The sequence below is a fragment of the Merops nubicus genome, unplaced genomic scaffold (assembly GCF_000691845.1).
Source record: "Merops nubicus isolate BGI_N331 unplaced genomic scaffold, ASM69184v1 scaffold23552, whole genome shotgun sequence".
Lineage (NCBI taxonomy): Eukaryota > Metazoa > Chordata > Aves > Coraciiformes > Meropidae > Merops > Merops nubicus.
In genome coordinates, this window is record NW_008593176.1 from 1 (window position 1) to 26553 (window position 26553).

Sequence of the window (26553 nt, forward strand, 5' to 3'; positions counted from 1 at the left end):
AGACGGTGTCAAACGCCTTACTGACATGGCTGCTACAGGCACGAGGTGAAGCAAGCAAAAAGGGTAGAAGGTATCCAAGTAGGGTATCCAGGATGAGAAGGAAAAAAAAAAAACAAACACCAAAAACATTCTCCACAAAATTTCTTTGGGGTAGCAGGTGCAGGCAAAGAGAGAAACTCATAGGCAAGAGGTTAGAGGATATAAATCAATGAACAGGGGGAAAGTAGTTCTGAATTACATGCTAAGCTCTGCTTCTGCACCTTTTTTTCTTGAGTCTAATGACCAAGGTGTTTGCCTGCTGTCAAATGTTTTGGCCTTCTGCCTGCATCCACTTTCTCAGGGCTATGAGCTCCCCAAAAAGGAATCACATAGGGTTGCCCCTGTACTTGGTGTTTGTAGGACCTTTTGCATATTCCACATTTTCTGCCTTCTTCACTGATATTTAGCAAACACAGGTTATTTCTCGTGTTTCTGGAATACTGTATGCACGTGTAGTGATTGTAGTTCAGCTACAGGAGACTGTCAGTTATTTCTAAGAGTTGGCATAATTCATACATGTATTTTATTTGCAGTACACAATTCATAATATTCATGGTCCTGCTGTAATGCAGGATGTTTTGAATAGAATTCCACAACATTTAGCTGAAAGCTTGTTACTTAGAATGCAGTAATCAAGACTATGATCCCTATTGCCAAGGCCATGCAGCAGGTCAAGATCACTTAATCCTTTAAGGCATCTCAAAGCTTTTTTGCCTGACTTCATGCAATGGACTTGTCAGTACTGAGGGAATAATGCTTACTCCTAGACTACTGAGGGTTTAGAAACATTTTTTCAGCAAGAATGTGAAAATACTGGAAACTGATGAAAATAAAAATGTTTAGAAAGTCCCTCTGATTTTTCTGAGGCATCCACATTATTCTATATGGTAATAATTTTTTTTTTTTTTCTTGTTTAACTATTGCAGAATTGAAAACTTAACATTGGGGTTTTTTTGTTTGTGTTTGTTTTTCTTTTTCAGTGGTATACTGACCAGAACCATGGAATTCCAGGCCTTTCCAGCAAACATCTCTACACACATATGACCCACTTCCTCAAACAGTGTTTTTCTTTGCCAGAATAAATAGGCTATTCAGAGCATGCTAAGGCATCTAATAAGTTTTTGGGAGAATGCAATGATAACAGTGCCCAGGTTATGTAGTTTTCAGATAAGAGGAACTTTCAAGTTTTAAACTTGATGTTTACATACACTTTTGATACTGAATATTAGCAAATGTTATGCTGATACATGTTTTGGTATATTTAACACTTGTGTGGTAGAAGAAATAAAATCAGAATGTAAAATGCCATGTGCATTTATTGCCATCTCTTTTAAACATACATTCTGCAATCCAAAGATAGGTGGTCCATTGCAAAGGCACATTGCCAGATGAATATGTTTGCATTTGTTAACTACAACAGTAAAATGGGAAAGGACAAAGAAAGCAGTGCACGTACCTAATTAGCACCCTAACACAAAACGTTATTTCCAGTTTCTTGTAAAGAATCCAAGCAGGTATAGGAACACACAACATTTAAAGCTGAAGTTTAGATAATTATCTAGAACATTGACTGTTGTGTTCAAATTTTATTGCACTCTTATTTGAAACCTTGATTCGTCAAAACTTTCAGTGTTTGCATTTAGATATGAAAGCAGGATGTTCATGGTAGCTATTTTATCTCTGTAGTTTTTCTCCCTGTATTCAGAGTTTGTGGGCCATATTAGCCTGTTTTTAATCTCTAATCATCACTGAAGAATTCAAGGTAATCTCAGTGTCATTCATCCCAGACTGGAGGAGAAGGATTAAAGGATTATGCAGGCTTTCTTTGCTCTGTTTCCAGTGAAACTATTTTAGGATGCCTTTAAAAAATGCTAGAAACTAATGATTGGAATACTTGTCTTCTTTTGCTTAGGAATTAAATCAGTCCTGTCATAATATAAGAATATGAACAAGATAATTAGGAAGAGATCCACTGTAGATGAAATTATTCTCTGATCATGTGTTTAAAAAATCCTGAGTTAGTCTACTGCATAAGAACCATGGTGTGTCTGACACAGTATCTCATCTCTGCTATTAGCTCGTGAGAGTACAAAATTACCTGAAACAGATTGTGGTGTAGCCTTCCCACAAAGCAAGATGCTGCCTAACTCTCAGTCAGAGACCAGTTGCTGCTTGTTTGTGGAAAAGCAAGGATTTCATTTGACCCTCTTGACGAAAACATGGGATTTATCCAGAATCATTAAAATGTGGAAGTGGTTTGCTATGTAACAGCTTCATTCGTTTTGTTAATGGCAATATCAAATCTGATTTTCCACACATGAGAACCTTCCTCAGGCACATCTTTATGTAAATGTAGTTGCCAAGCTGTTTGTAACGGTTAAATTATACTTTGATGGGAAGTCTTCAGAAAATACTCAATTAGTTCAGGTTTTTCTGGAAACACTGCCAATTATGTGACGTTAATGAGCTTTTTGTTGGTAATGTAATTAAAATTCAACTGCTATAATGGTTAAAGGAAAAAATTATAGCTCTAAGAAAGTTAACATTAAGTAAATATAACATGAAGTGGGGCTAATTAGATGTTGATTATGTGGTCCTATGTGCATTTGCTGCACACAACAGTAGTCTCAGTAATGTGGTTATTTTACAAATAAGGAGTACAATTCAGTTTAAATTGCTGAGATTTAACTCTCAATTTCTTATATTGATATAATACCACAGAAACCATTGTAAAATTGTGGTGCAAGAGAGAAAAATGAAGCTCTTATCCCAGAGACTTAAAGCTTTATTTTAGGTACCTGAATATGTCAATGATAACCTTGAGCAATTTTCAAAAAACATGGTATCAATCTCACGTAAATATCAGTATGTTAAGTTCTCTTTTATATTTCTGCACCTTTTTGTTTATATTTTTGAAAAACCTGTAAGCTCTGGAAATTTGGCCAAATAAATTTGGTCTTTGTGGATTCTATAAATAATAAATTGATGCAATGTGTTTTTCACACCCTGCCCACAAAACTGTAGTCCGAAGCTTCTAGAAGTACTTGGAATAAGAAACAAATCAGGAAAACATGTCAAATAAAATAATAGAAGGCACCTCTTTCCCAAAGGATGCCTTAGCTTTTTCATCATTAATCTGCCATTATGTCTGTTTGTTTCCTAAGGCAATCAGAATACACTTCCAAACTGTCCACCATTTACCTTGGCTTGTAGGAAGAAGCTGTAGGGATAAAACATAAGAAAAAACAAGTGCATCATGCTCCTGTCAGTTTTGCTTCACTGTTTTCCGTGCTGTTAATTTATTTGCTTTTACTCAGTGTTCTTGCCAAAGAATGGGCACACGTCTTCATCAGAATGTGGCATTTACACTGAGTTGCTGGAATATTGTCTGACCTGAAAGCTTTATGGTTGAACAACCATGTATTTTGGTGACCTGGGGAAAAAAAATGTCCTAGGATGCTGTGAGTGTGAAAAAAAAACGTTTTGAAAATATACACAACATGAAAATGCTGGCCTGGGATAACGATAGGTAACATTGCAGTCATTCATTAGAAGTGGTGTAGAGCACTTCAGAATTACCATCACAGTATCACAGAATCACAGACAGGTTGGCATTGAAAGGGAACTTTGGAGTTCATCTTCTCCAACCTCCCTTTTTAAGCAGGGCCCCCAACAGCTGGTAGCCCAGAACTGTATCCACATGGCTTCTGAATATCTAAAAGGATGGAGACTCCACATCTCTGGGCCACCTCTGCCAGTGCTCGAATATCCTTATAGTAAAAAAGTATTTCTTCATGTTCAGACAGAATCTCCTGTTTCAGTTTCTGCCTGTTGCATCTTGTTCTGTCACTGGGCAGCACTGAAAAGAGCCTTGCACCATCTTCTTTACACCATCCCTTCAGATATTTATATATAGTGGTAAGATCCTGCTGAGCCTTTCTAGAAAGAGAACATTATCCATTCTGTGTTGCTGTCTGCAATCACAATACGTGTTATAAGCGTCACTACAAACATTCACTGGACAGTTATTTGCCCTGCTGCTTTTTAACCTAACCTACAGTGTAGAGTCTTCTGTAGCAAAGCTTCGACACAGTTCAAGGTGAAAGGGTTTGTCCTGAGGAATCAAGCTGAAGATAACAAATATGTGTCTAAGGGTTAGCCTTATATGTGAATGAAAAGTTTATATAGATAGATATAGATTTCAGACGTAATATGTTATGTAAGAGCAAACACTGGGACACAACGTATGAAACTAAGAAATGATAGCTTTTATAACAAGATTTTCTAAGCTGTGTATGCAAAAAAGTATCTTCAAAGTTTTGCTTCCCAGTTTCAAATGTTTTAGAGGATCCAGTTTTCAGAAAATGCTGAGCACTTTCTGCTCTTCTGTTCTTGTTCGAGTAAGAATCTCACAATTAAGCTACAAAAAAATACCACTTCAGACAATGAAACAGTCTTCAAACAGGTATCCTATAAACAATGTATACAAGCTTCTGAAGATGGGATATAGTTGTTCTGAATTCAGTAGACAGGCCCTTGATAATTAGCCATGAATAGTTATTTCAGTTTCCAATATGTAGCCTCTTTAGCTTTTACAAAACAAAGCTAGAGCTGCATAGCAAAAGCTGCTTTATTTAAGAATGGGACTGTGCACAAAAAACACTGGATCCACTCCAGACCATTCATTCCCCAACACCCGTTTTCATCGTGTACCTCGTTCATGCTGTGTGAATTGCACATATCAATGAACATGCAATCCTCATACCTCAAATGTGGAGTTACATGTTTTGCCTCACTTAGGATTACTGCAGCTGCAAAGAAAAAAAAGGACTGAAGAGAAAACAGCATTAGTAGAAAACTAAGTGTAATCCCAGCCAGCTTCCAGAATATGGTTAGTGTTATACTCATTTTACTCAGATATCAAGTGAAATTCAGACTACATTCAATACTTTCCAGTTTGTCAGTCAGTTTCAATTACAAGGCACAGCTGTTTAGAACATTTTAGAGTCATTTGAAGGCTCTAATCTGAATAATTCATAGTATTTGCTAAAAGCATTTGGTATTACTTTCAATTATGAACATTGTCTTCTTAAAATGTAAAGTAACTAGTACATACTTGGCCAGCTCTTTTGCTTGCGCAAACTGATGCAGCTCCATTGACTTCAAATGGAGCGATTCCAATTGATGTGAGCAGACAGTGTGGGCTACAGCATAGTTTCTGTCGCTCTCTCTCCTGAGGTACAAACCTATCAGCACCCATGGAAGTGAGCATGAAGTTGCATGTTGTGGAAAGGCTTAGAGATGCTAAACTATTCCTCTGTTTCAGAAAGCTGTTTTTACTCTCCAAAGTGTTGACATGGAGTTGTATACATACATACACAAACATTTGTGTGTTACATATATATGTACATGTGTATGTATGTAACATGATGCATATGAGGTTTGTATGTATGTTTTTACACGTATGTTCTTCCTATGTATGTTGCACTAATTCTCAGGAGGGGAATGCAGGCTCTTTTGGCTGATTATCGTGTAGCAAGGACAGGAAAATGAAGAGGCAGCACAGCCCAGCCTCTGAACTCATGTTTGACGAGGTTGAGAGAATACTCTCTGTACAATGTAAGAAAGAAAAGGGTGTGGGCCTGTAGTCAGCACTGAGCTGCTCTGTCTCATATTTTTTTTTTTAAATCAACCGACTGTAAAAAAAGGAACTTTATCTGACACAAGAAAATAGCGCTAAAGAAAAGCACTTCCTGTCTCCTGGAGGTGATGATATCGTTTTAGAGTCCGTATTGTCTCTTTGGAAAGCTGTGTGTCTTTAATGCCACATGCAGCAAGAGAAATCTGTAGCGATCCATTTCAGTGCGCGTTAGCCTGGTGTGAAGGCGGTCTAAACGGCCCTTTGATCACCATCTGCTGCCCTGTCGGGGTACTGCAGGGCTGGGCAGCAGCCCCCCTGCTCCCGGAGGAGCCCCGGAGCTGACCCCCTCCATGCAGAGACAGCGCCTTCCAGTACTGGGTGCTGGACTTAAACAGTGCGTTTGGATCCCCTGTATGAAGCTCATAAAGTTTAACTAGAAAGTAGTTTAAAAAATAATCCTGAGATAAACATGACAAGTATCTCAGTGAAATGAGCATCTTATGAAAATGAGTAGGTTTGGGGTATAAGGTTGTTGCCAGATTTATTTTGGCTCCTTTGGCACCATGTCTTAGAGGTTAGAGGCTCTTCCGTAGAGCCTAGGGAAGGTTGGTATATGGAGATGGTAATTCTCGTCATTTCAAACAACCACCACCACCAAAAATCTGAACAGCCAAGTCTGATAAGTATGTTTGAAAGTTTGTATATCCTATGCCAGTCAGTGGCTGGGAATCCATGACTTAGAATGGATGTGAAAAATGCAACAGGAGCCCGAAGAAAGAGGACATGGGGAAGAGAACATCTGGAAAAGAGAGGAAAAGAAGTAGTCATTAAAAGGGAGAGTACCAAAAAGGCAAAATAAGGATCTCAGAAATGACTGAAGGTACAAACAGAAATTGATGAGTGGAAGAGAAGCTGTGCTCTTAAGTTTCAAGCAGCAGCATTAGTAGAATCTTCCATTGTAGCTAGAAATTACAAAAACAGACAATGAATCTCAGTAGATGGATCCAAGAGCAGAGAAAATTTATACTAACACACACACAAAAATATTTAAAATTGATTATGTAGACTATATAAAGAGACTTATTGTTTCCCTAAATCCATACCGTGGTACCACAGTAAGGTATTTTAGGATAGAGCTCCAGGAATACCCCATTAAATTTTGTTTGCCACTCTAACACTAGGGTTATTAAGCTTATGCACTGCTTCAATTGTATCATATGGGCTATGCTAATCTGTCTGTTGTCAGCCAGCAGAAAATTACCACACTGAAGAAGATTCTTTGCTGACTTCACAGAGCATTGTTAGGGGAAATAAGAGGGTCTGCTGTAGTATGTATGCTTTGTGCTACAAATTAGACCATGGGCCACTCCAGATTGGACCACAGGCAGTCATTAATGTTCAGTGAGATGTCCACTATGATTCCAGACCCTTCCCTCTACTGAGCAGAACTAAAACTCCGGGTGGAGTCCTTCATATTTGATGTGTCTCCTGGATTGCCTGGCACCTTACATATGCAATAATCATATTTCATTTTTGGTGTCCTTTAGCATTTCACAAAGTATTATCATAGATACCAAGATGTATGAAAACGTCTGTAAAGAAAAACTTCTCCAGGAATTTCTTGGGGGGGGGGGGGAATATCACACTTGTTGCTTCATACACAGGCTATAAGACTCATATTCCTGATTGGCAGGTTTTTTCAGCTGCCAGGGCCATTGACAAGCTCTGTGTCAATGTCTCCTACCTGTGGTCACCAAGTGGTTGAACATAGTCTTCTTTGGCAATGCTGCCCCAGCACAGCTATGAAATTGACCCTATTACTGGATGATTTAAGACCTTGACAATATTTGCATAGAACATACATAACTACACAGCTCAAATCTGTTTTGTTGGGGTTTTTTTAATGTTTTTATCCCTGTAGGAAATAGAGATGTGAGCAAAAAGCTTATCTTGCATAAATCTGTTGGCCACAGTGTGAAACTCAATTAATAATGAATGTTTGGTGTAGAGTTCTCAAGTAAGTATGAATTTTCATACAGTAGAACTTTAAAAGTTGACATCTTACATCTAAGGGTAATTAAAACTTTTTGTTAAATTTGACCTGTGCTAGGCTTTGCATAGTGGGAAGTCATCACTGCAGCACTTCACATCTCTTCATATTCATTATACGAGCACAAGATTATTTGAAGAATCATTCAAAGTCTTTGAGGGAATTCTGTTGGTTATTGTTAACAGTGTATTAAATTTATAAACCTTGATTTAAAATTGATGGGTGAAGTTCATCCTATTGATGTCAACAGGACCAGGCTTCTAAATGTTAAATGTGGCAAATAAGAAATTGGAGGAATAACTGCCTTAATCCCAGGCACCTTTATCCCACTGTTTGTCATCCTAATGCCCTTCTGTTTGATATTTACTCCTTTGGACATTTCTACCTCACTCCTTTTGTAAATCCATGTTAGCATTGATGTCATAAAGTAAGCAGAATGAATGTGTGAAATTGCTTGTAAAATTATCAAATGAAATGAATAGCAAATATGATGACTTTTTTTTTTTTAAAGTCGAATAAGGAAACTGTCAGCAATGATGCACTCTTGTAATGCTTACTAGAGCTGAACAGTATATATATGTCTGTGCAAAAGAGGCAGCTAGGCAGATCTCAGGATCCTCAAGGCTTGCCATTGTTGCAGCAGGGAGAGTAGCAGGTCTTCCTGCAACTGCTACATACCACTTCCAAGTATAAAAAGGTAAGATTTATATGTACTACCAGTACAATTTGTTTGAGAAAGCTGAGTGCATTATCTGAATTGTATTGCCCAAAGTTTGCAATAGAGGCACAGTATCTTTCAGCAAATTGGTGTTTTCTTCTGTGGTTATACTCATTGATGTTTTGAAATAATGACATCATCTAAATCTTGTAAAGTATTGAATTATTTCAACAAAGAATTAGCTGAAAAAGGGAAATCAGCTCTTTGGGTTGCAGAAGCAACTGAAAGAAGGAAGATTAGCTGTGGGAACATGAAAGACATGCATTGTAGTAAGAATTTAAATGCAAGATTCATCATTATTGATTTTTATATTTTCATATCCTTTAGTATCTTCTCTAGAGATATTTAATGAACATGAGTTTTAAAATCTTCATTCCTTATAGATACCATCTAAATATGAATCAACAGGGATTAAGTTAGCAGAATGCAAACAAATTAAGTGGATTTATATGAACACTGATTTGAAACTGTCCAAGACAGATTGTCAGTCCATCACCCTAGAGATTGACACTCCACTGCCCTACCTTTAGGTTAGTTTTCCTCAAGCAACTATTATTTTCATGTCACTGTAAGATCTGAAAAGGAAATTTTATAGCACAGAAGTAAAAATTAAAGCTTTTTAGGAGTTACTGTGATTATTGTATAAAATTTAATTTAGTCTTCTCTCCTACTATGAATTTCCTTAGACTAGAACTTAGACTGTAAAACTAGTTTTACAGAACTTTCCACAAGGCTTATAGCATGGTAGGTAAATTACATCTACCTGAAAAAATAATTTATTAATAAGAAATAATTGTTATTTACAAGCAGTTTCATGTCAGTAGAAATCTATTTCATTCATTCATATATTCTCATATGAAAATTTTCTATTTTTTACTACTCTATCTCGGCCACTCATATTTTTAAACTGAAAATAGACACAAATATGACTTTTGAAAGATTCTTTTTTGAAAACTCAATTTAAGCTAGTTAAAATTACACATAGGCACAAAGACATCTGGAATAAAATATGTTGGAAAAATTAAAAAAAAATCAGGTTGATCATGGAAAATAATATTCAAATAAGTTTCTGATCAAGATTTGAGAAACATATTTGTTACATACTTTCTGGTGGTTCAAACTGAGGTGTGTCAAGTTTTTCATCTCCAAGCAGAAAGAAATAAAAACATTTCCATTAGTCTAATATGCATAGGAACAAAAATTTTTTGTGTAAGATTAAACTTAGTTTTCCTGCACCTTTACAATAAGCTTGCATGGTTTTTGTCAGTATCTATTGGTAACCTAAATAAATTAGATCAGTAAAACCTTTCTTCTGATCAGGAAATGAATAGATTAATGAGAATAAACTAAACATATTATTTTGCTGATCATCTCTATTTCTCTATGAAGTGTTTGTGTTTCCAAGAATAAAATAACAATTTTTTCTTTAAAAACTGTAGCTTCTTTAACTTGAAAACTGCTGTTGCTGGTTTGGGTTACCAATAGCAAGTACTGAACATTGAACAAAGAAAATTGATTCTATGTGTTTTTAAAGAACATATAAGTTTAATAGCTGTTGAAAATGCTTATTTTATTACTAAGAATTTTCTTACTTGAAAATTGTATTAATTATAAAAAACTGCATTTATACATCTTTTAGTAATCTCCCCAGATTTTGATTCTGAAAAATTTAGAAAGAAGCTAAGCATGCATTTAATTTTAAACAGATGTGAACATTGTTCACATCTGAAAGCTCTGTAGGACTGAGGCATAAGAGTTAGATACAAGATATATTGAAATCACTGAAAATCTGGAATACAATGGGCTTTGAAAATTTTTTTTTGTAAGTTTTATATAAAAGACTAGCTTTTGGTGTCTGGTATTACTATAAGGAGGCTAGATTAATGACTAGACTATTTATTTAATACCACGTCAGTGACTTACGTTTATGTCTAAGCTGTATCATGTCTTAATATTTTAGCTTTTCAGGTTAAGTAAAAGTATACCAAACTGCTAGCAGACCATTAAGCAGGGCAAATTTAGTTACATATGATGCAATAGGCAGACTTTATTTGGTGTCAAAATTAACTCATTTACAGCCATATCAGTTAGCACGGGTGTGACTACATTACAATCTAATCGGTTTTGTGACCACAGCAGACTCATCTCCCAAAGAACAGGTAGAGCTTTAGTTCCATTGCTGGAAGCCTATGAAATGTGAAATTATGCATTCTTTGGGATAAACATTGGATGTCAGTGTTGCACCACCAAATTACAGCTCCAAATGAAACACTGAAAAGAGAGTTCAAAAATACAGTTTAATCAATATTATAATCTATGCCATAGTATAATCTTTCCTATCTTCCTTTGTTTTTCAGACTGTAACATAAACTGCCATAGGAAAGTGTCATGGATGGCAGAAGGGCTCTTTCAAATACACAAGTATCAGTCCAACTACATGACGAAATTATTTCCAGTGACATTTCCTGATGTGAAGTCATTGTAAATTCTGTTGTTTTACAGCAAATTAATATTGTGATCTGTAATTATTTTAAAGTTTGAATGAGCATTATTTGTCATTTAAAGAATGAGTGTTTAGCCATTGAATGAATGGCTTGTTCAATTTTTTTTGTTACGGTCAAAAGTACCTAACCAAATTTTAAACTCATTTTCATTTCTGTACAGTCGTTCCATAAATTTGAGTTATCCGAAGTAAATATATATATATACACACTAGTTGATTTTTAAGTAAATTTCATAGAATCATAAAATCATCCTAGTTAGAAGAGACTTTTAAGATGATTAGGTCCAACTCTTAACCCAGCACTGCCAGGGCACCACTAAACTATGTCCCTAAGAGCCACATCTGAATGTCTTTTAAATACTTCCACATCTACACATCTTTTAAATACTTCCAGAGATGGGGACTCCACCGCTTCCCTGGGCAGCCTTTTCAAATCCTGGATAGCCCTTTTGGGGGAGAAATTTTTCCTAATGTCCAGCCTAAACTTCCCTGGCACCACTTGAGGCTGTTTCCTCTTGCCTTGTTACTTGAGATAAGAGACTGACCCCCACCTTGCTACAGCCTCTTCACATAATTACAGGGAGTGCTAAGGTCTCCCCTCAGCCTCCTTTTCTCCAGGCTACACAGCCCCAGTTCCCTCAGCCGCTCCTCATGAGACTCGCACTCTAAACCCTTCACTAGATTCATTGCCCTTCTTTGGACACGCTCCAGGAAATTTCCTCTCATTTCCTGTTTATGCAAAACATTTTTGAGTCTATTAGCCATTAGCTGCTTACAATCCCTTCTAAACAGGGTTTTGTGAGCCTAGAATGACCAGCTTTTCTTTGTTCAACAGTTTGTTCTAAAGACGATCATGTGTCAGCAGACTAATAATACTACATTAAATAATGAAAATTGTAGCACACGTAATTAGGGGATGAGAGAATTCATTATTCTCATTCACTAAAAGTTATAACTATATGACTTGCATGAGTAAACCAGTCACTAATGCAAGTAAGGGAATCATAGGTTGGAGGGTGGAGGGCCAGAAAGAAAAAAAATGGGGAACTGCCAATGTGATAATATCCTTGACAAAGATTTGTTTTGTTTTTAATCTAGTGAATGAGCTGGAAAAAAAAATAAAAGTCACACCAATACCCTAGTTTTGCAGTAAAACAATATTATATAAACAGATCTAATGCTTGCCATCAACAGAACACAAAGCAAAGGAGATACAGGCCTTTATCCTTGTATTACAATAGAAAGTGAGGATACCATTGTTCTCAGATCACCTTGCACTCTAGAACAGCCTAGAGCCTAAAGTCTGGAGGAGGTAGGATGCCTTTTCAATGCCTACCCAAAGGAGCCCAGTCTCCATCCACTGGACATGGACCCCATCCTCACAGGGCCTCAGTATCTTAAAATTTAGTTAAGAAGTCTCCTTTTGATGTAATTTTTATGTAAAGATGATTAAACCTTTCTTTGTTCCCTTATTTCTATTTTGACAGGCAATGAAAATGAAAAGTGTTTATTTTGTTGCTGGGCTCCTTTTAATGATAGTTCAAGGCAGCTGGCAAAATCCTCTTCAGGATACCGAAGAGAAATCAAGGTAAATTCTTTAGATCAAAATCGCAGAAACACTTGGCCTGAACTTTGTATTTCATGTATACAGTGACTTAAAGATAGCTTTTAAAGTTATATTACACAGGATTTACCATTGGAACTGACAAAATGTTTTAATGTCACAAAGTATAGCATAGAAGTTTTCAGTATTACAAACAATAACTGCCCTAGTTATCCAAGAAGGCCTTGCAATTGTACAGTGTCCAGTCTGCTACTTTGATCAATTTTACTATCCAGCTACTGATCTGTATGCCACTTGATTTCACTTTGTGAGAGTGTAAAATATTATTTTTAAAACTAAAGTCAATGCACCTGTAAAATGTGCTATAACCATTGCCAATTAACAAGTTCTAAACTTCCCATAGATCATTCAAAGCTTCCCAGTCTGAACCATTAGATGAGTCTAGACAACTGAATGAAGTGAAACGTCACTCACAAGGCACATTCACCAGTGATTACAGCAAGTACTTGGACACTAGACGAGCTCAGGACTTTGTGCAATGGTTAATGAGCACTAAAAGAAATGGGTAAGAATTTTGGTCACATTGCTGTAGATCTCCATATACAGAAACAGAAAAAAAATCACAGGCCATGCATAATCCTCAAATAATTGAATTACTTAAGGAAAACTTACATATAATGTTAATATATTATTAGGAAGGGAGAATATGTGCAAAAAGTCAAAAGGATTTGGGTAAATCAAGTGTAGTATCAGTATATTACCTGATATACCATCTAAAATTACTATCTTGGCCCCTTAGGAGAGATCATTTCAGTGAATTAATAAAGTTCAATAGGAAGAAGATATGTAAATATAATGTAAAGGTCTGGGCCATTAGGCCTTATTAAAACTATCCTATCTATACATTCTCTAATCCTGAAGTTTCATTTGTGAAAAGGAACCACTTCAACCAATTCAGGACCACTGAATACCCTACCAGTATACTCTTAAGGCATGCGTTGGAATGATTCTTGAAAATATACTTTGATTAAACACAGGCTGCCAAGCTGAGAACATGAATAATGTAAATGCATGTAAGTCTATGACCTGTGTTCTAGAGAAGAACTGTCCACAGAATCCAGAAACCTATGATATTAACACTTTTAAATCCCTGTAGAAGTCTTTAAAGTACAAAGTAACCATTTCTAGATATTGTATTAATTTAAATTCATAAACCTGAAATTACGTATAATATTCATCTGTCAGCCAGTTGTTTATCATAATATTTAAATAATAACCAATAAAATCTTATCAGCTTATGCATACTCTGCAATGTACTGGTAACAATGATCTAATGATTGTGGAATTTCACTACAGCCAGCAAGGACAGGAGGACAAAGAAAACGACAAATTCCCAGACCAGTTCTCAAGGTATTTTTGTTGCCACAGCTTGTTACTCAAAAATAGTTTGAGCTCATTTTATGTTTAAACAAGAAAAAAAACAACTAGTATGCTTTACAGTGTTGCCATAATCCAAGAAACACCTCTCAAAAGAAACTATCTCGCACCTTCTTCTTGCAAAAGGAAATAACTCTGTTATTTATTCCTGTACCTGTGTTCTATAGCTACATGCAGTGGCTTCAAGGAATTCAACAGGATAGGAATAGATTTCAGGAAAGACATTTCAAGTAATAAAGGAGAGTAGAGAATGAGATAGAAAGAAAAACTTGGTATAGAAAAAGGCCGAAGAAAAAAACAAAACAAAACAAAACATTATTTTGAGGAAAAGAAAACTACTGAGAAGACTAGTGCAGGAAAATGGCCAGGCACCAATTTGCAGAGAGCTGATAAAACACAGTAAAATGGTCGTCCTTAAGCTCTCAGTCCCATGTCACATAAAGCACCCTTTTCAGGAAAGGAGAATGTGAGACATGCTGGGGGTCAAAATTTAGCTTCTTGACAAAGTTTTGGGGAGAGGATTTAAAAAAAATGGAAATTTGAAATGAATAAAAGAAAAAAAAAAAAAAACAGTAAATGTTTGTGAAACAGGGAGAAATACCTGAAAAATATTAATTCTTCCTTTGTCAGAAATCCCAAAGAGGATAATCCAGATCACAAAGAGCTTTCTATTCAAAACACTGTCAGTATGAGTAACAAATCTGTAACAATGTTTCAGCTTCAATGAAGCAGCATATCTCAAAAAAAATTAACATTTCATTAAAAATGCTGCAAACGACTCTAGTTAGCATGCTGATTAAAAGTGCAGATGGTACTAAATTAGGAGGAATGGTGAAACTCCAAGATAAAAAATAATAGAAAGAGCTAGAAGCCATGAAAATTGGGCAGAAATTAGCAAATTCTGAAATAGAAGTGCTAAGGAACTTCAATATTCCGTAACATGTCTACCTGCTAGAGCAGCTTGCCTTCCCAAGGGCCAGTGTGACATAATTTTGTGCTATGTCAGAGAAAGAAGCAGTGATGTGTAGGAAGGAAGAAAGCAATTTTCTTTCTCTATTGAGCTGGAGGTCATCAGGCTTGAAATTGTTCCCCTTGGTCAGAGTGATGATTAAAAGAGTGTTCCTAAAACAATTCAAAATGTAAATTCAAGAGGAATTAAGTCTCAACAGTTTGGCTTAGAAATAATGAAGATGAAGGTAGGAGGAGTGGCTCAGTGGAAAGATACCAAGGAAAAAAAATCAGGTATAATTCGAGAAGTGAAAAAAAAGCCCCTCCCTAATAAGAAATGCTAGTCTGGTGGGTGGGAAATATGAATCAATAAAGGTTAAAAAAAAATTAAGCCTTTATGCAGTCTGCTTCTACAGTACTGCTCTTCTTTCAGCAATGCGATCTCCAAGCGTCACGCTGAATTCGAGCGACATGCTGAAGGCACCTATACCAGTGATATCACTTCTTATTTGGAAGGCCAAGCTGCCAAAGAGTTCATTGCTTGGTTAGTGAATGGACGAGGAAGAAGAGAGTAAGAATCCATCCATTCCTATTATAAATTTTGCCTTGCTTTGGGGGTTAGAAATCAAGTCTGATGAAACCTTGATGTGTTTTTGATCATTCTTGCTGTACTTCACATTTTTCTTTTGTAACAGAATATATTCTGTGGGAGTTAGACTACCACTTCACATTATTAAGTTCAAATACAGATTAAAATAATTGTGCTAGGTATGCTGTTACACTCTAAAAGGTCAAGTTATATTTAAGGTCAATGTATCTAAAACTAAACTAGACCTTTCTCTAACTACCACCTTTCCACCTTCATATAACATTGCTTACAGTCTCTTTAAACACGATTCAAATCAGTGTCATCTTAAAGTAATCTTTTTTTTTTCCTTTTCACAATCAATATTTTCCTTGTGATATTTCCAAGATTAAATTTTTACCAATGTCATCAGCTGTACTCATGCACTGATGATCATTCCCAGCATTAACTGATCACTTCTTTCCCCGATCACTTCTTTCCCCTCTTTCCATGCCTCACAATGTCTCCTCAAGATGCTGCTGTGAACATAACTGTAATATCCTACAACTATGACTTATTTTCCTTTTAAAGACACCTCTACATCTTTTGGTCTGGTTCATGGTTTCCTGGATGGAATGCATCATCATTTTGACCTACCTATGTCTCTGATTTCTTTTATTAATGTCTTGCTCTCCACATACTCATTGCAGATTTCTCAACCCTATTTACTTCATGTATTCACTCATGACTTTACATCTTTTTTCATTATAGTCTTACACTTCAAATGGCATTACCTTCTATCTGCTGCAGACACCTTCTATCTCATCTATACCCAGCTGTATCATTAGGAGCTACACCATGCACAAGCCACCACTCACCTTTTAACTGTTCTGTACTTATTTGTGCCTTTAGACTGTAAGCTCTTCGGGGCAGGGATTTCAGTTCATCCTCTGATTATAAATCCTACCAGCTGTAAAATACTATGTAAGGCTCTCACACTATATAAAAATAATAATAATAAAAATATGTCATCTGTTGAGACAAGATTGTGTATTGTAGTCAAGGAAGACTAAATAGGTTAAGGTAAATTTTGTAAATAATGACAATTTCCTGAGGAAAAAAAAAAAAAGAGTTAAATAAATGAGATCAGCTATCTAGAGAAGGGAAGTCTGGTGCCACTTCATAGTGATGTTCAGATTTGCAGTTGGCTTTCTGTCATATTTTATTTTCATGAGCAGAAATAGGGATTTCAGTATCTGTAAGAGAGAAACAACCTAGCAGTGACAAACTGAGCTTAGAAACCTACATGGACAAATACATGTAGACCACCCTTCTGCTGTCCAGCATTTAGTGTTATTTGCAGTCAAACTTGTACTTAGCCTTCACTGAAAGTGTTGCATGAAAAGAACCAGTCTGCCTGTCATTGGTCTCAGCATACAGCGTGCTTCAGCATCAGCCCACCTTAATGGAACCCATTAAAATCTTCCTATATTTGATGGGATGAAACAAGAGAGGAAAGATTTGTAAATCAGGCTCTTGGCCTAATGGTTTCCCAGTGATCAGTAAAGGATAGAGCAAGAACCAGGATCTCTTTTCAAATATAAAATGCCACTGTACCACAAACAAGCACATAGGTTTTCTACAGGTGTTGTGTAACTTAGATAATTTAAACCCCCTCTAAAAGTTGCTGCTTTTAATATCTAAATACTTATGCAATATAATCTTAAGTATTTAACTAGGATTTAAGTCAAATTAAAACAAAAATAATTACTATAATGTAGTAGTGCTATTTCTTAAATAACTATTCTTGATAAATTTACTGCAAGCTGTACTAATGCCTAGTCTCCTTGGCATAGACGTTGCAGGCTGAGATGTGGTTTTCCATGCAATACTTTTTCAAAAATGCTAGAAAGGAATTTAAACTCACCTGAAAAAACAGACCTCATCTGGTAAAAAGAGACTTCCATGCTTTATTCTGTTGTGAAAATATGCCTCAAAAGATGTTCTGATACACATCATGCTTTACTAAGCCATAACATCAGGCTCATACATTAACTCCTTAAAATCATGGGGATTTTATCACAGTGCAGTCTATTAGAATCCTGTAATGAGGCTCTTTTAAATGGATTGTTTATTTTGATCTGCATATTGTTTGATAATTTCTTACCTTTGAAGTTTCCCAGAAAAAGCTCTTATGGCTGAAGAAATGGGCCGAAGACATGCAGATGGCACTTTCACAAGTGATATCAACAAAGTCCTTGATGACATGGCTGCCAAAGAGTTCCTAAAATGGCTGATCAACACAAAAGTTACCCAAAGGTGCCTGAATTTTGACTGTGTTTTCTTAACATATTTCGGTTTTAAATGTATTTGTCACACATAGGGAAAATATGGCTAATTTTTCTCTTAAATATTGACATAGCTGCAACTGTGTTAAAAGCTTTGTTACAAACAGTGCTGAACAAGGATAAGACACTAAACAGTACTCATTCCAAATATAATTTGTATTTTCCATCAGTGGTGAACCTATTTAATAATTTCCTATTTATTTAACTTGAGAAGAGTTTTGCCACTGAATGTTAACAGAAGTAAGGTCATACTAAATTACTGAAAAATAAAATTCTCCTTTGTATGGACATTATAAGAATATATATAATATAAAAAATCAGAAATATTTTTTTGGTAAAATTACAGCAAATAGATTTTTCTTTAAAGACTGTGATATAAACCACTGCCTTAAGATGTGGCTTGTCATTAGGGGATAGGGTAGTGTAATCTAAGCTCCCAATTAAGAACCCTGCTTTAGTTTGCCTGTGTATAAGCAAATGCTGTTGGCAAAGCAGCATTTCCTATGTGAGTTCTGTGAACAGGTTAATATTTAAGAATTATTTGTTAACACTAAAAAAGTGTTTAAAAAATAATAGAATGCCAACTTGAGGCACAGGTGAATGGCCAGATTTTTTAAAATGCTGGATGTCCACTCTGCAAAAATTACTTTCACTCTGTGGACTACTGAAGCACCCAAAATGACTAGTTGATCTTGGAAATTAGAAACAACCAGTATCGTCTCAAAAAAATGTAGATGCTATAGTTAAAATACAGTTTTTATTAACATTTTTATACTTTCCTGTTTGTGTGTCATTCAATATTGAAATAATAATTTAGGAATATAATCTGTTAGAAACTATTAAAAAACTTTCCTTTAGGAATAGTTATTTTGAGTCTGTTCTTAGAGAGAGACATTGAGGGGTCTGTGGAACTAACATCTGCTAGCTCTTAAACAGAAAAAATATATTCCACATATATTTAATAAATCTTGTGAGATTTATAATATTGCCCTAATTACTGCTTTTGTTTTTTTCCCCCAGGGATCTTTTGGGAGAATACCAGTAAAAATGCAGAATAAAAAAGGGATGGATGAAGATCTTCATTGCATCAACTGCCAGTTATTAGGAGATTCGGAAATCTGTATTCTGTCATTTACACTAGATGTAACAAAGCTATGTCACCTTGCATGCCAGGAAATAATTGTACTATAATTTAGTGTTGCCAAAGGTTTATATATGGAAAACCTATTGTCTAAGGGATGGTTATCTTAACAGCTTTAAGACTATAAAAGTTCCCTATCTTCATATTTTCCATTTATTAGGACTGAAGTAACTCCATTTATATTTAATGATAAAATTATTTTTCTAAAAAGTTGACTTCTAGACACAAAGGATTCAATCACCAATTATATGTGTTATTTGTAAGGAGCTAGCAGTTACAAATGCCTGAGAAGTGAATATCCCTCTTATAACCTTTGTTATAAAAAGGCTAAGCTTTAAGGATATTAAATGATAGCCTTAAATAAATTTTTTCAAGCTTCTTTTCTGTTGACTTTTCATGTGTATATCCCTTGTGCCTCTTTGCACTCCTTTTCATTTTATTCTAATATTTTAGTGTTACAGATATCTTGGAAGAAGTTTGTTTGGAATGATAAAACAAACAGCATTTTGTTTTGTCACATTTTCTCCATAATGATTCTCAGAAAAGAGCTGTGTGAAATTTGAATTACCTTTAGTTAAAAAAGAAATCATATAAGAGGAAGCTAGAGGGGGAAGCAAGACTGAAGGGACAAGTATTCTTCATTAGCATAAATTCTGGTTTCTCAGCATAAGCGGTAGGACAGCTTTGAAAAATAGTAAGTGCAATATACTCCATTACTAGTGGAAACTGCCACATAGTTTCTTCAAATTTCATAAGATTGCAAAGTAAAGCAAACTAAAATGGCCCTGGGGTCACATTAATCTGTTTCATGGGGGTTTTTTTCCTCACTCCTAGAGCTTTGTCCAGCATCTCTTGCATTTAGCAACATTGTACCATAACTTGCAAGCAAAACTGTTATTTCAGTAGCCTGTGCCTTCTCCATTATAGTGACAGAACATTTTGCTTGCAGATCTCAGTGTTTCTAGCAACCCAAGCTATTGCACTCTCAGCTCACCAGGGCACATATTTGTAGATACAACAATAGCTGCAATTTTCAATAGCTGCAAGTGCTGTGATGCACCTCTTGCTTCTGATCACGTCCCAAACCTCCTTTTCTCCCTTGCTATAATAGCAATATGCCAGGTATCTGTATGAAAATGTCCTAAATGGCAAGCAGTTTAAGAGAAAGCCAAGGGGTTTAGCAAGTTTCTAGCATAAACTGATATGAAGCAGGAGCATTGTTGAATCAGAATTAGCACCTGTAAGTTTTGTTGGGTATAATGAGTGTTGTTTTGTGTCTCATTTGTTTTTTAAAGGCATCTGAAACTTTCACTGATGTTCTAGAATTTCTGGAAAAAATCAGATTAGGTCATCCTCACGTAACACTACAGTAACTAATATTCTGTAATCTCAGATCAAGAATGATCACACCCAGCATGGCATCTAGGAGAGCTTCTTGACAGGGAAAAAAAAAACAAAAAAAACCAAACCAAACTGCACACAACCAACAACAACAAGAAGCTGTTCTAACATCTCTCAACTTTAAATAATTAAAACTCAATAGAACCTTGCACTAAAAAAGTCCATCATAGCATGCAAAATACCACTGGAGATTCAAAAAAAAAAAAGGGGGTGGGGAAGAAGTATGTACACATACTTATGCTTTATTTAGTCTCATTTGTACACAGTGTTTTGGTTCCAAGTGCTTCTGGAACTGAAAAAGATTCAATTATATATAGTCAGATTGATATGGTCCAGACTGAAATGGTACAAACAGTTAACTTCTATTTCCATAGACTGTGCAATTGCCTTTATAATGCTTTATTCCACTGTGCCCAGGATATTTAATGCTCTCAAGGGCAGGATTTCTGAGTTACAAATCCACTTTCCTGTGCTGTCAGCAGTGTTTTTGAGTACTTCCTGATGATGTCTTTGTCAGCTCTGAAGACAGTTTTCCCACACTTTTACAAATTACATGCTTTCAGGAACAGAGAAGTATATATTACTTTTCAAAGTTATGCAGCTTGTCTGCAACACAGCAAAACTATTTAACCTCTAATTTTTTGAGTCCCAATCTAGAGCATGAATCATGTGACAACCTTTCTTCAGAAGTGAGATGAAGTAGACTGTGTTCCAGAAGTGCCAAACACATGTTTTAGTTCAACAGGACTAGAACTTATATATCCTGAAATCAAAAAGCAAATCCACATGGGATCAATAATGAGGTCTGTGCTGGGTATTTCTTATACATGCTAGACAAAATTCAGTGAATGGTACAAACACAGGGAGAAGTAAATGCAAGTCACTTCTTTAAAATACAATAGCTACCCATGTCTGCAATTGGAGAGAGGGCAGAATAGCTGCAGCATTCAAGACTATAGAGAGTTGCTGTTTATGTTTCATTTTACTTTTGTACTCTAGTAAGGAGAGAGAATTCTAGGCCTTACATACTGTAAGTGATACATTGGTAGAGAAACTTAGGAACAGCGTGGCAAAAGATTCTTTTTCAATAAAATATGTTTTTCAGAGTCTTCAGGCAATGGAGCAACAGTTGTCAGTTCTGTTGACTGCATTGCTTGTAGTGGTGCTGCTGCATGTATGAGGTGGCTTCAGTTTGCTCCCAGCAAATAAAGGAAGGGGGACTGCTTGAAGGAATCTTGCTCAGGAGCGTGTTTCAGCATTACCTACAGGGCTACACCCTTGTCCACTCCCAGAAAGATCGACTTTCCTTCCAGTCAAGGACTTCAATTGTTTATAGATCACTAAAATCACACATCCTGGTATGTATGAGGGGTCTTGACTGGCATGCTATAGAAAATTATATCATTGCGATGCCCTTCTGCATGTGATGTGAGCTTTAATTCTGAAAAAGAGTTAGGGTATGGGTCCATCTTATTTGAAATACATTGTAAACATATCATAGATGCAGTTTATGGTACATAAACTTAGTTATTTTTTGTTTTCATTCACTCCATGCTGACTTCATTTTACTAGAAAACTGAACCTTATACTTTCTTCAAGTTGTATGAAAACAGTACCACTGGCCCAGATGTTTTGATTGTATTGTATATGTGAACCTTTTACAGTTCCTTATTCTGTGAACTTCTATGTGTATCTAGAGTCTTCTGTGCACCTGCACATTTACTGCCTAGAATTTCCAGGTAGCCCTATATTAAAAAAATTTCCCAGTATTATAGAATCACAGGATCATAGAATCATTTAGGTTGGAAAAGACCTTTAAGATCATCAAGTCCACCCATTAACCCAGCACTAAACTGAACCATGTCCCTAAGAGCTACATCTACACGTCTTTTAAATGCATCCAGGGATGCTAACTCCACCACTTCTCTGAACAGCCTGTTCCAGCGCCTGACAACCCTTTTGGGGAAGAAAGGTGTCCTAATATTCAACCCTGGCATAACTTGAGGCCATTTCCTCTTGCCCTATCACTTGTTACTTGGAAGAAGACACTGACCTCACGACAACCGTCTTTCAGGTAGTTGTAGAGGGTGATAAGGTCTCCCCTCTGAGTCTCATTTTCTTCAAGCTAAACAGCCCCAGTTCCCTCAGCTGCTCCTCACAAAACTTGTGCTCTAGACCCTTCACCAGATTCAGCATACAGGGGAACAATCAATTCCCTAGACCTGCTGGCCACACTGTTTCTGATACAAGGTGGGATGCTGGTGGCCACCTTGGCCACCCAGGCACACTGCTTGCTCGTGTTCAGCTGACTGCTGATCAACGCTGCTGTGTCCTTTTCTATCCTTTATTAACTGTATTTTATATGCTGAGTGTTCAGCATCCTTCCTCTTCCACCCATTTAATAAGTATCCAGAAAAATAAGCATATTGAAGCAACACTAGACAACTAATTGGAATTAATACACATACAATATTCTGAGGACATGTGGCAAGAATCTTCAGGTGCTAGGAAAGTAATTTTATAAAGAAAAGTATATAAACTTGAAAGAACTGAAGGAGAGCTGCAACTAGCCACACTGAAGCAGCTGTCCCAATGACATAGCCACAGAAAACAGGGTTTTTTCCCTCATTTGCTTTCCTGATTTACAGTTAACACTCTCCTTCACAATCCTCTCACATAGAACCAGTATAATGATGAATTACAAAGTTCTCCTCCCATTTCAGCCTCAAAATTCTAACAAAAAAGCCAAAAAGAAGTTATTTTGGGGGGAAAAAAAGACATTCTTAATATACTTGGTATCAAAAGACACAGCCGTATAGAATTTGAAGACTCCTCAGCACTAATCAGCACAAAACTTACTCCAGCACACATTTTGTCTCCCATAGCCACACACTGGGACATTGTTTTGCCAATTACTAGGCCTAACACAAACAACACGACCAGCAGAAAGACAAACCAGTAAGTGGACTGTATTGAATACAGAAATGACATTCCACGAACAATTGCTGGGGGTACGAAGAAGTCAATTAGTTCACATGAAAATCAACTTTACCCCCAACGATCCCAACAATAACATCGCCCAACCAACAATAGGCAGAACAAACAAAGAACCAAGGTTTCCCATAGATGGAATGGGAAACAGCCAGGTCAACAGATTAAACACATAAGAAAAAGGTGGCCACATGGCCAGTTCTCACCCTCCTAGCCCGCATTAACAAAGGTCCAAGCTGACCGGGGCCTAGTTCTAAGAGAGTCAGGAGGTCCTTCCCCAACCAGGAAGCTCTGTGCAGTGCACTCCACAGACAGACACTCCTGACTCCCTGCAAGTGGTCCCAGCTTTTATCCCCAGGTAGGACACCTGACTTTTGTTCACTCACTGCAGGACCCCTGGGGCTCATTTCCCTTATGGCTCTCCCTGCAGGGCCGGCCACACACTTGGGGGAAGCTATAAGGCAAACTCACCACCTCTTTATGAAGGGCTGTGGGTGTCACCCATATGTCAACCTTAATTCTGGGCTTGAGGTTCAAACCCCAGCATTTCAGACATCTGGAACATATTCTTGCACCTGTAAAGTACACTGTATATTTTAGATGCAAACAACAATTTTTTTTTTTGTTATTCTGCAGAGAGCTGATGTTTTCCATTTTTCCTGTTTGACTTCTCCAAATATTTCTTAAGGAAAGACTCAAATATATAAACGGACTTAAAATGAAGCCTTGAGTTTCACTGAGACTAGAAGTCTGAAGGAGACATTACATCTTGCAGGTCCACCAGCTGTTTGGAAAAGCCAACCTTCAGGCTGCAAGCTGTGTTTTGATCCTAGTAAGTAGCTCTTCTTAATCATACAACTTCTTTATGGATACTTCCATGTTCACCATGCAATATGATGAGCAGCTATGGCTTCTCAAATTGTATTGTGTAGCAGCTATTGCTGGATATTAATTTCTTTCATCTTTTAGAATCATATTAATACATATCTGATCGCAAAAGAATGCCATGGTATAAAGTAATTTGAAGTATTTAGCTGAAGCAACTTTTAAGTCTCACGCTATCACAAAAGACAAATCTGACAAAGAGTCAGAAGCACAACCACTACAATAATTTTTAGCACCACAGGTATTTTGATCAGACAGGAAGAACTCGAGAGTTTTCCAGGGTGGAGAGAATCACTGTTAGGAACTATTGTAACTAAAAGAAAAACACATCCTGCTATATTGACTCTTACTGGGTCACTCAGGTGGTTCTGAGTGCAGAATCAGGTCCCATAAGCCTCTCTGGCATGACCAGAGCCAGAAGCACTGGATTAATATACATTTTGGTCTAGATACGTGAATCCAGATTTCCACAGGTACTTACAATTGTGTACTCACTGACGTTAGCAGAAGCCAGGCCTATGCTTTGTCAGCGTAAGTCTTATTTTTCTTTGTAGAATTAAACACTGAGAAACATTAAAACCTTGCAGATAATATCTCAAAATGTTATTAAACTGCAATTTGTCTACAAAAAGCTTGATAATATTCAGGTACATTTTATCACAAGACAGAGATTGTAATTTGACTGTACTATGCTTCAAGACAGAGTGATCATCATGACTTAATTATTCAGAAAACAAAGCACAAATTGGCAGAATTATAAATATATGTTGTGATTCTTACTCACTGTGAAAATTCATCCTAGGGATGAGGAGGGGCGGCTGATTTGTTTTTCTTTTTTATTGGTGTTGGTAAAATGAGCGAGTGCACAGTGTACCAGACAGATATTTAAGTGGAGCCGTAAAACTTTCTGAAACTCTGGTCGTGCAGCTGACAGCATATATGGGATACTCCTTTGAAATGTAACATGAAAGACTGCTATTTCACTGTGATTTTACTTTGTTAAATTGAACATATCTATAAACAGAAATTAGTGTTAAGCAAGCTGTGAAACTGCAGCACACTATATAATCTATTGTAAATTTACCCTGAGCTGCATGGAACCACTGCACATTAATGGTATTCCTAAAATAAACCAATACAGAGCTAGCACAGTGTAAATTCATAACTAACGGTAACAAATATCTTCAAGGAGAATGGTATACAATAGTGAGCAGATCATAAACTTCTATCTAGATAAAGTCTATTGCCTTCCATGTAGACAAACACTTAATATTTGTAAATACTTTGGGTTACTCTAGAGGAGTAGCACCTGTCATAAAAAGTTACTAACCACTTCCAGATACAGATTGCTTAAGAAACAGTAGCAAAATGTGAAATGTTCTGCTCAGGTTGCAGCAGTGGAATGAATGAAAAAGCAGCACAACTTTACTGAAAGCTCTAACAAGTATGTTGAAGACAAGACTCAGAACATTTGCTACCTCCCTTGTCTTCAAGACTCTTCGTCTTGCTTTAGTGGACCACATACTTTTCAGTTCAATTCTCAAGTTGTAGAATACCTGCATTTCTCTAACTGCTAGTATTCTGCAAATAGAGGGGAAAGAAAGCTGAGATGTAACAAACAAAAAGCACAAATACTCTCACCCACTTTTTTTTTTTTTTTTTTTTTTTTTTTTTTTTGAGGCTAGAATCCTCTTAAAGGAATTCCAGAAACTCCCACAGCTTTCTGACTATTTGGTGTTGCTCAGCTTTTAAACAACAAAATGCTTTATAGTTTTGATTTATAGGTTATTCTCAGTCTTTTCCACCAATTAGCCCTACTATCTCAACACATACTCAAAACTCTCTTTGGAAATGGAATTGTCAGATATGATAAACCAGGGATCATGTTCAGAGCTAAATTTTAAACTTTTATCCTATACTTTCATTTCCTGGTCTTAATTTAGAATTCCGTTTTTGCAGACTTACAAATCCAGCTCTCTTTTACACCAAGAACTAGTGACAAGAAATAAATATAAGCACTTCCTGCAATTTTATGAATCTTTCCATGGCTTGATAGCCAGAGAAAGAAGTTCAGAGCAGAAGCTTGACAGGAAATGCAGGTGTTATCACAGCAGTAGGAGCTTTGCCATTAGCCTTTGAAGGTATTTCACTCCGGGGACTTTTGCGTGGCTGTTACTCTGATTTCCTGCAGAAATCTTTCCAGTGTCAAAGGTCCCTCCTCTTTAACGTACAGCTACGTCGCCGCGCTCCGAGTGCCTGAATAGAAGGAGAAACTGCAGCTCAAGAAACTCGCAGGCGAGGCTGCAGAGCCGGCAGGAAAAC

At 36.6% G+C, this 26553-nt stretch overlaps 1 protein-coding gene across 1 annotated transcript; it reads left to right on the plus strand.

Moving 5' to 3' along the window:
• Positions 1-7613: 7613 nt before the first annotated feature.
• Positions 7614-19333, plus strand: GCG (glucagon). Its single transcript, XM_008935389.1, has 7 exons — positions 7614-7697; positions 12439-12539; positions 12919-13080; positions 13872-13925; positions 15334-15471; positions 17641-17784; positions 18834-19333. The coding sequence occupies exons 2-7, from the start codon at positions 12442-12444 to the stop codon at positions 18856-18858; spliced, it is 621 nt and encodes a 206-aa protein (XP_008933637.1). The 5' UTR covers positions 7614-7697; positions 12439-12441; the 3' UTR covers positions 18859-19333.
• Positions 19334-26553: the final 7220 nt, after the last annotated feature.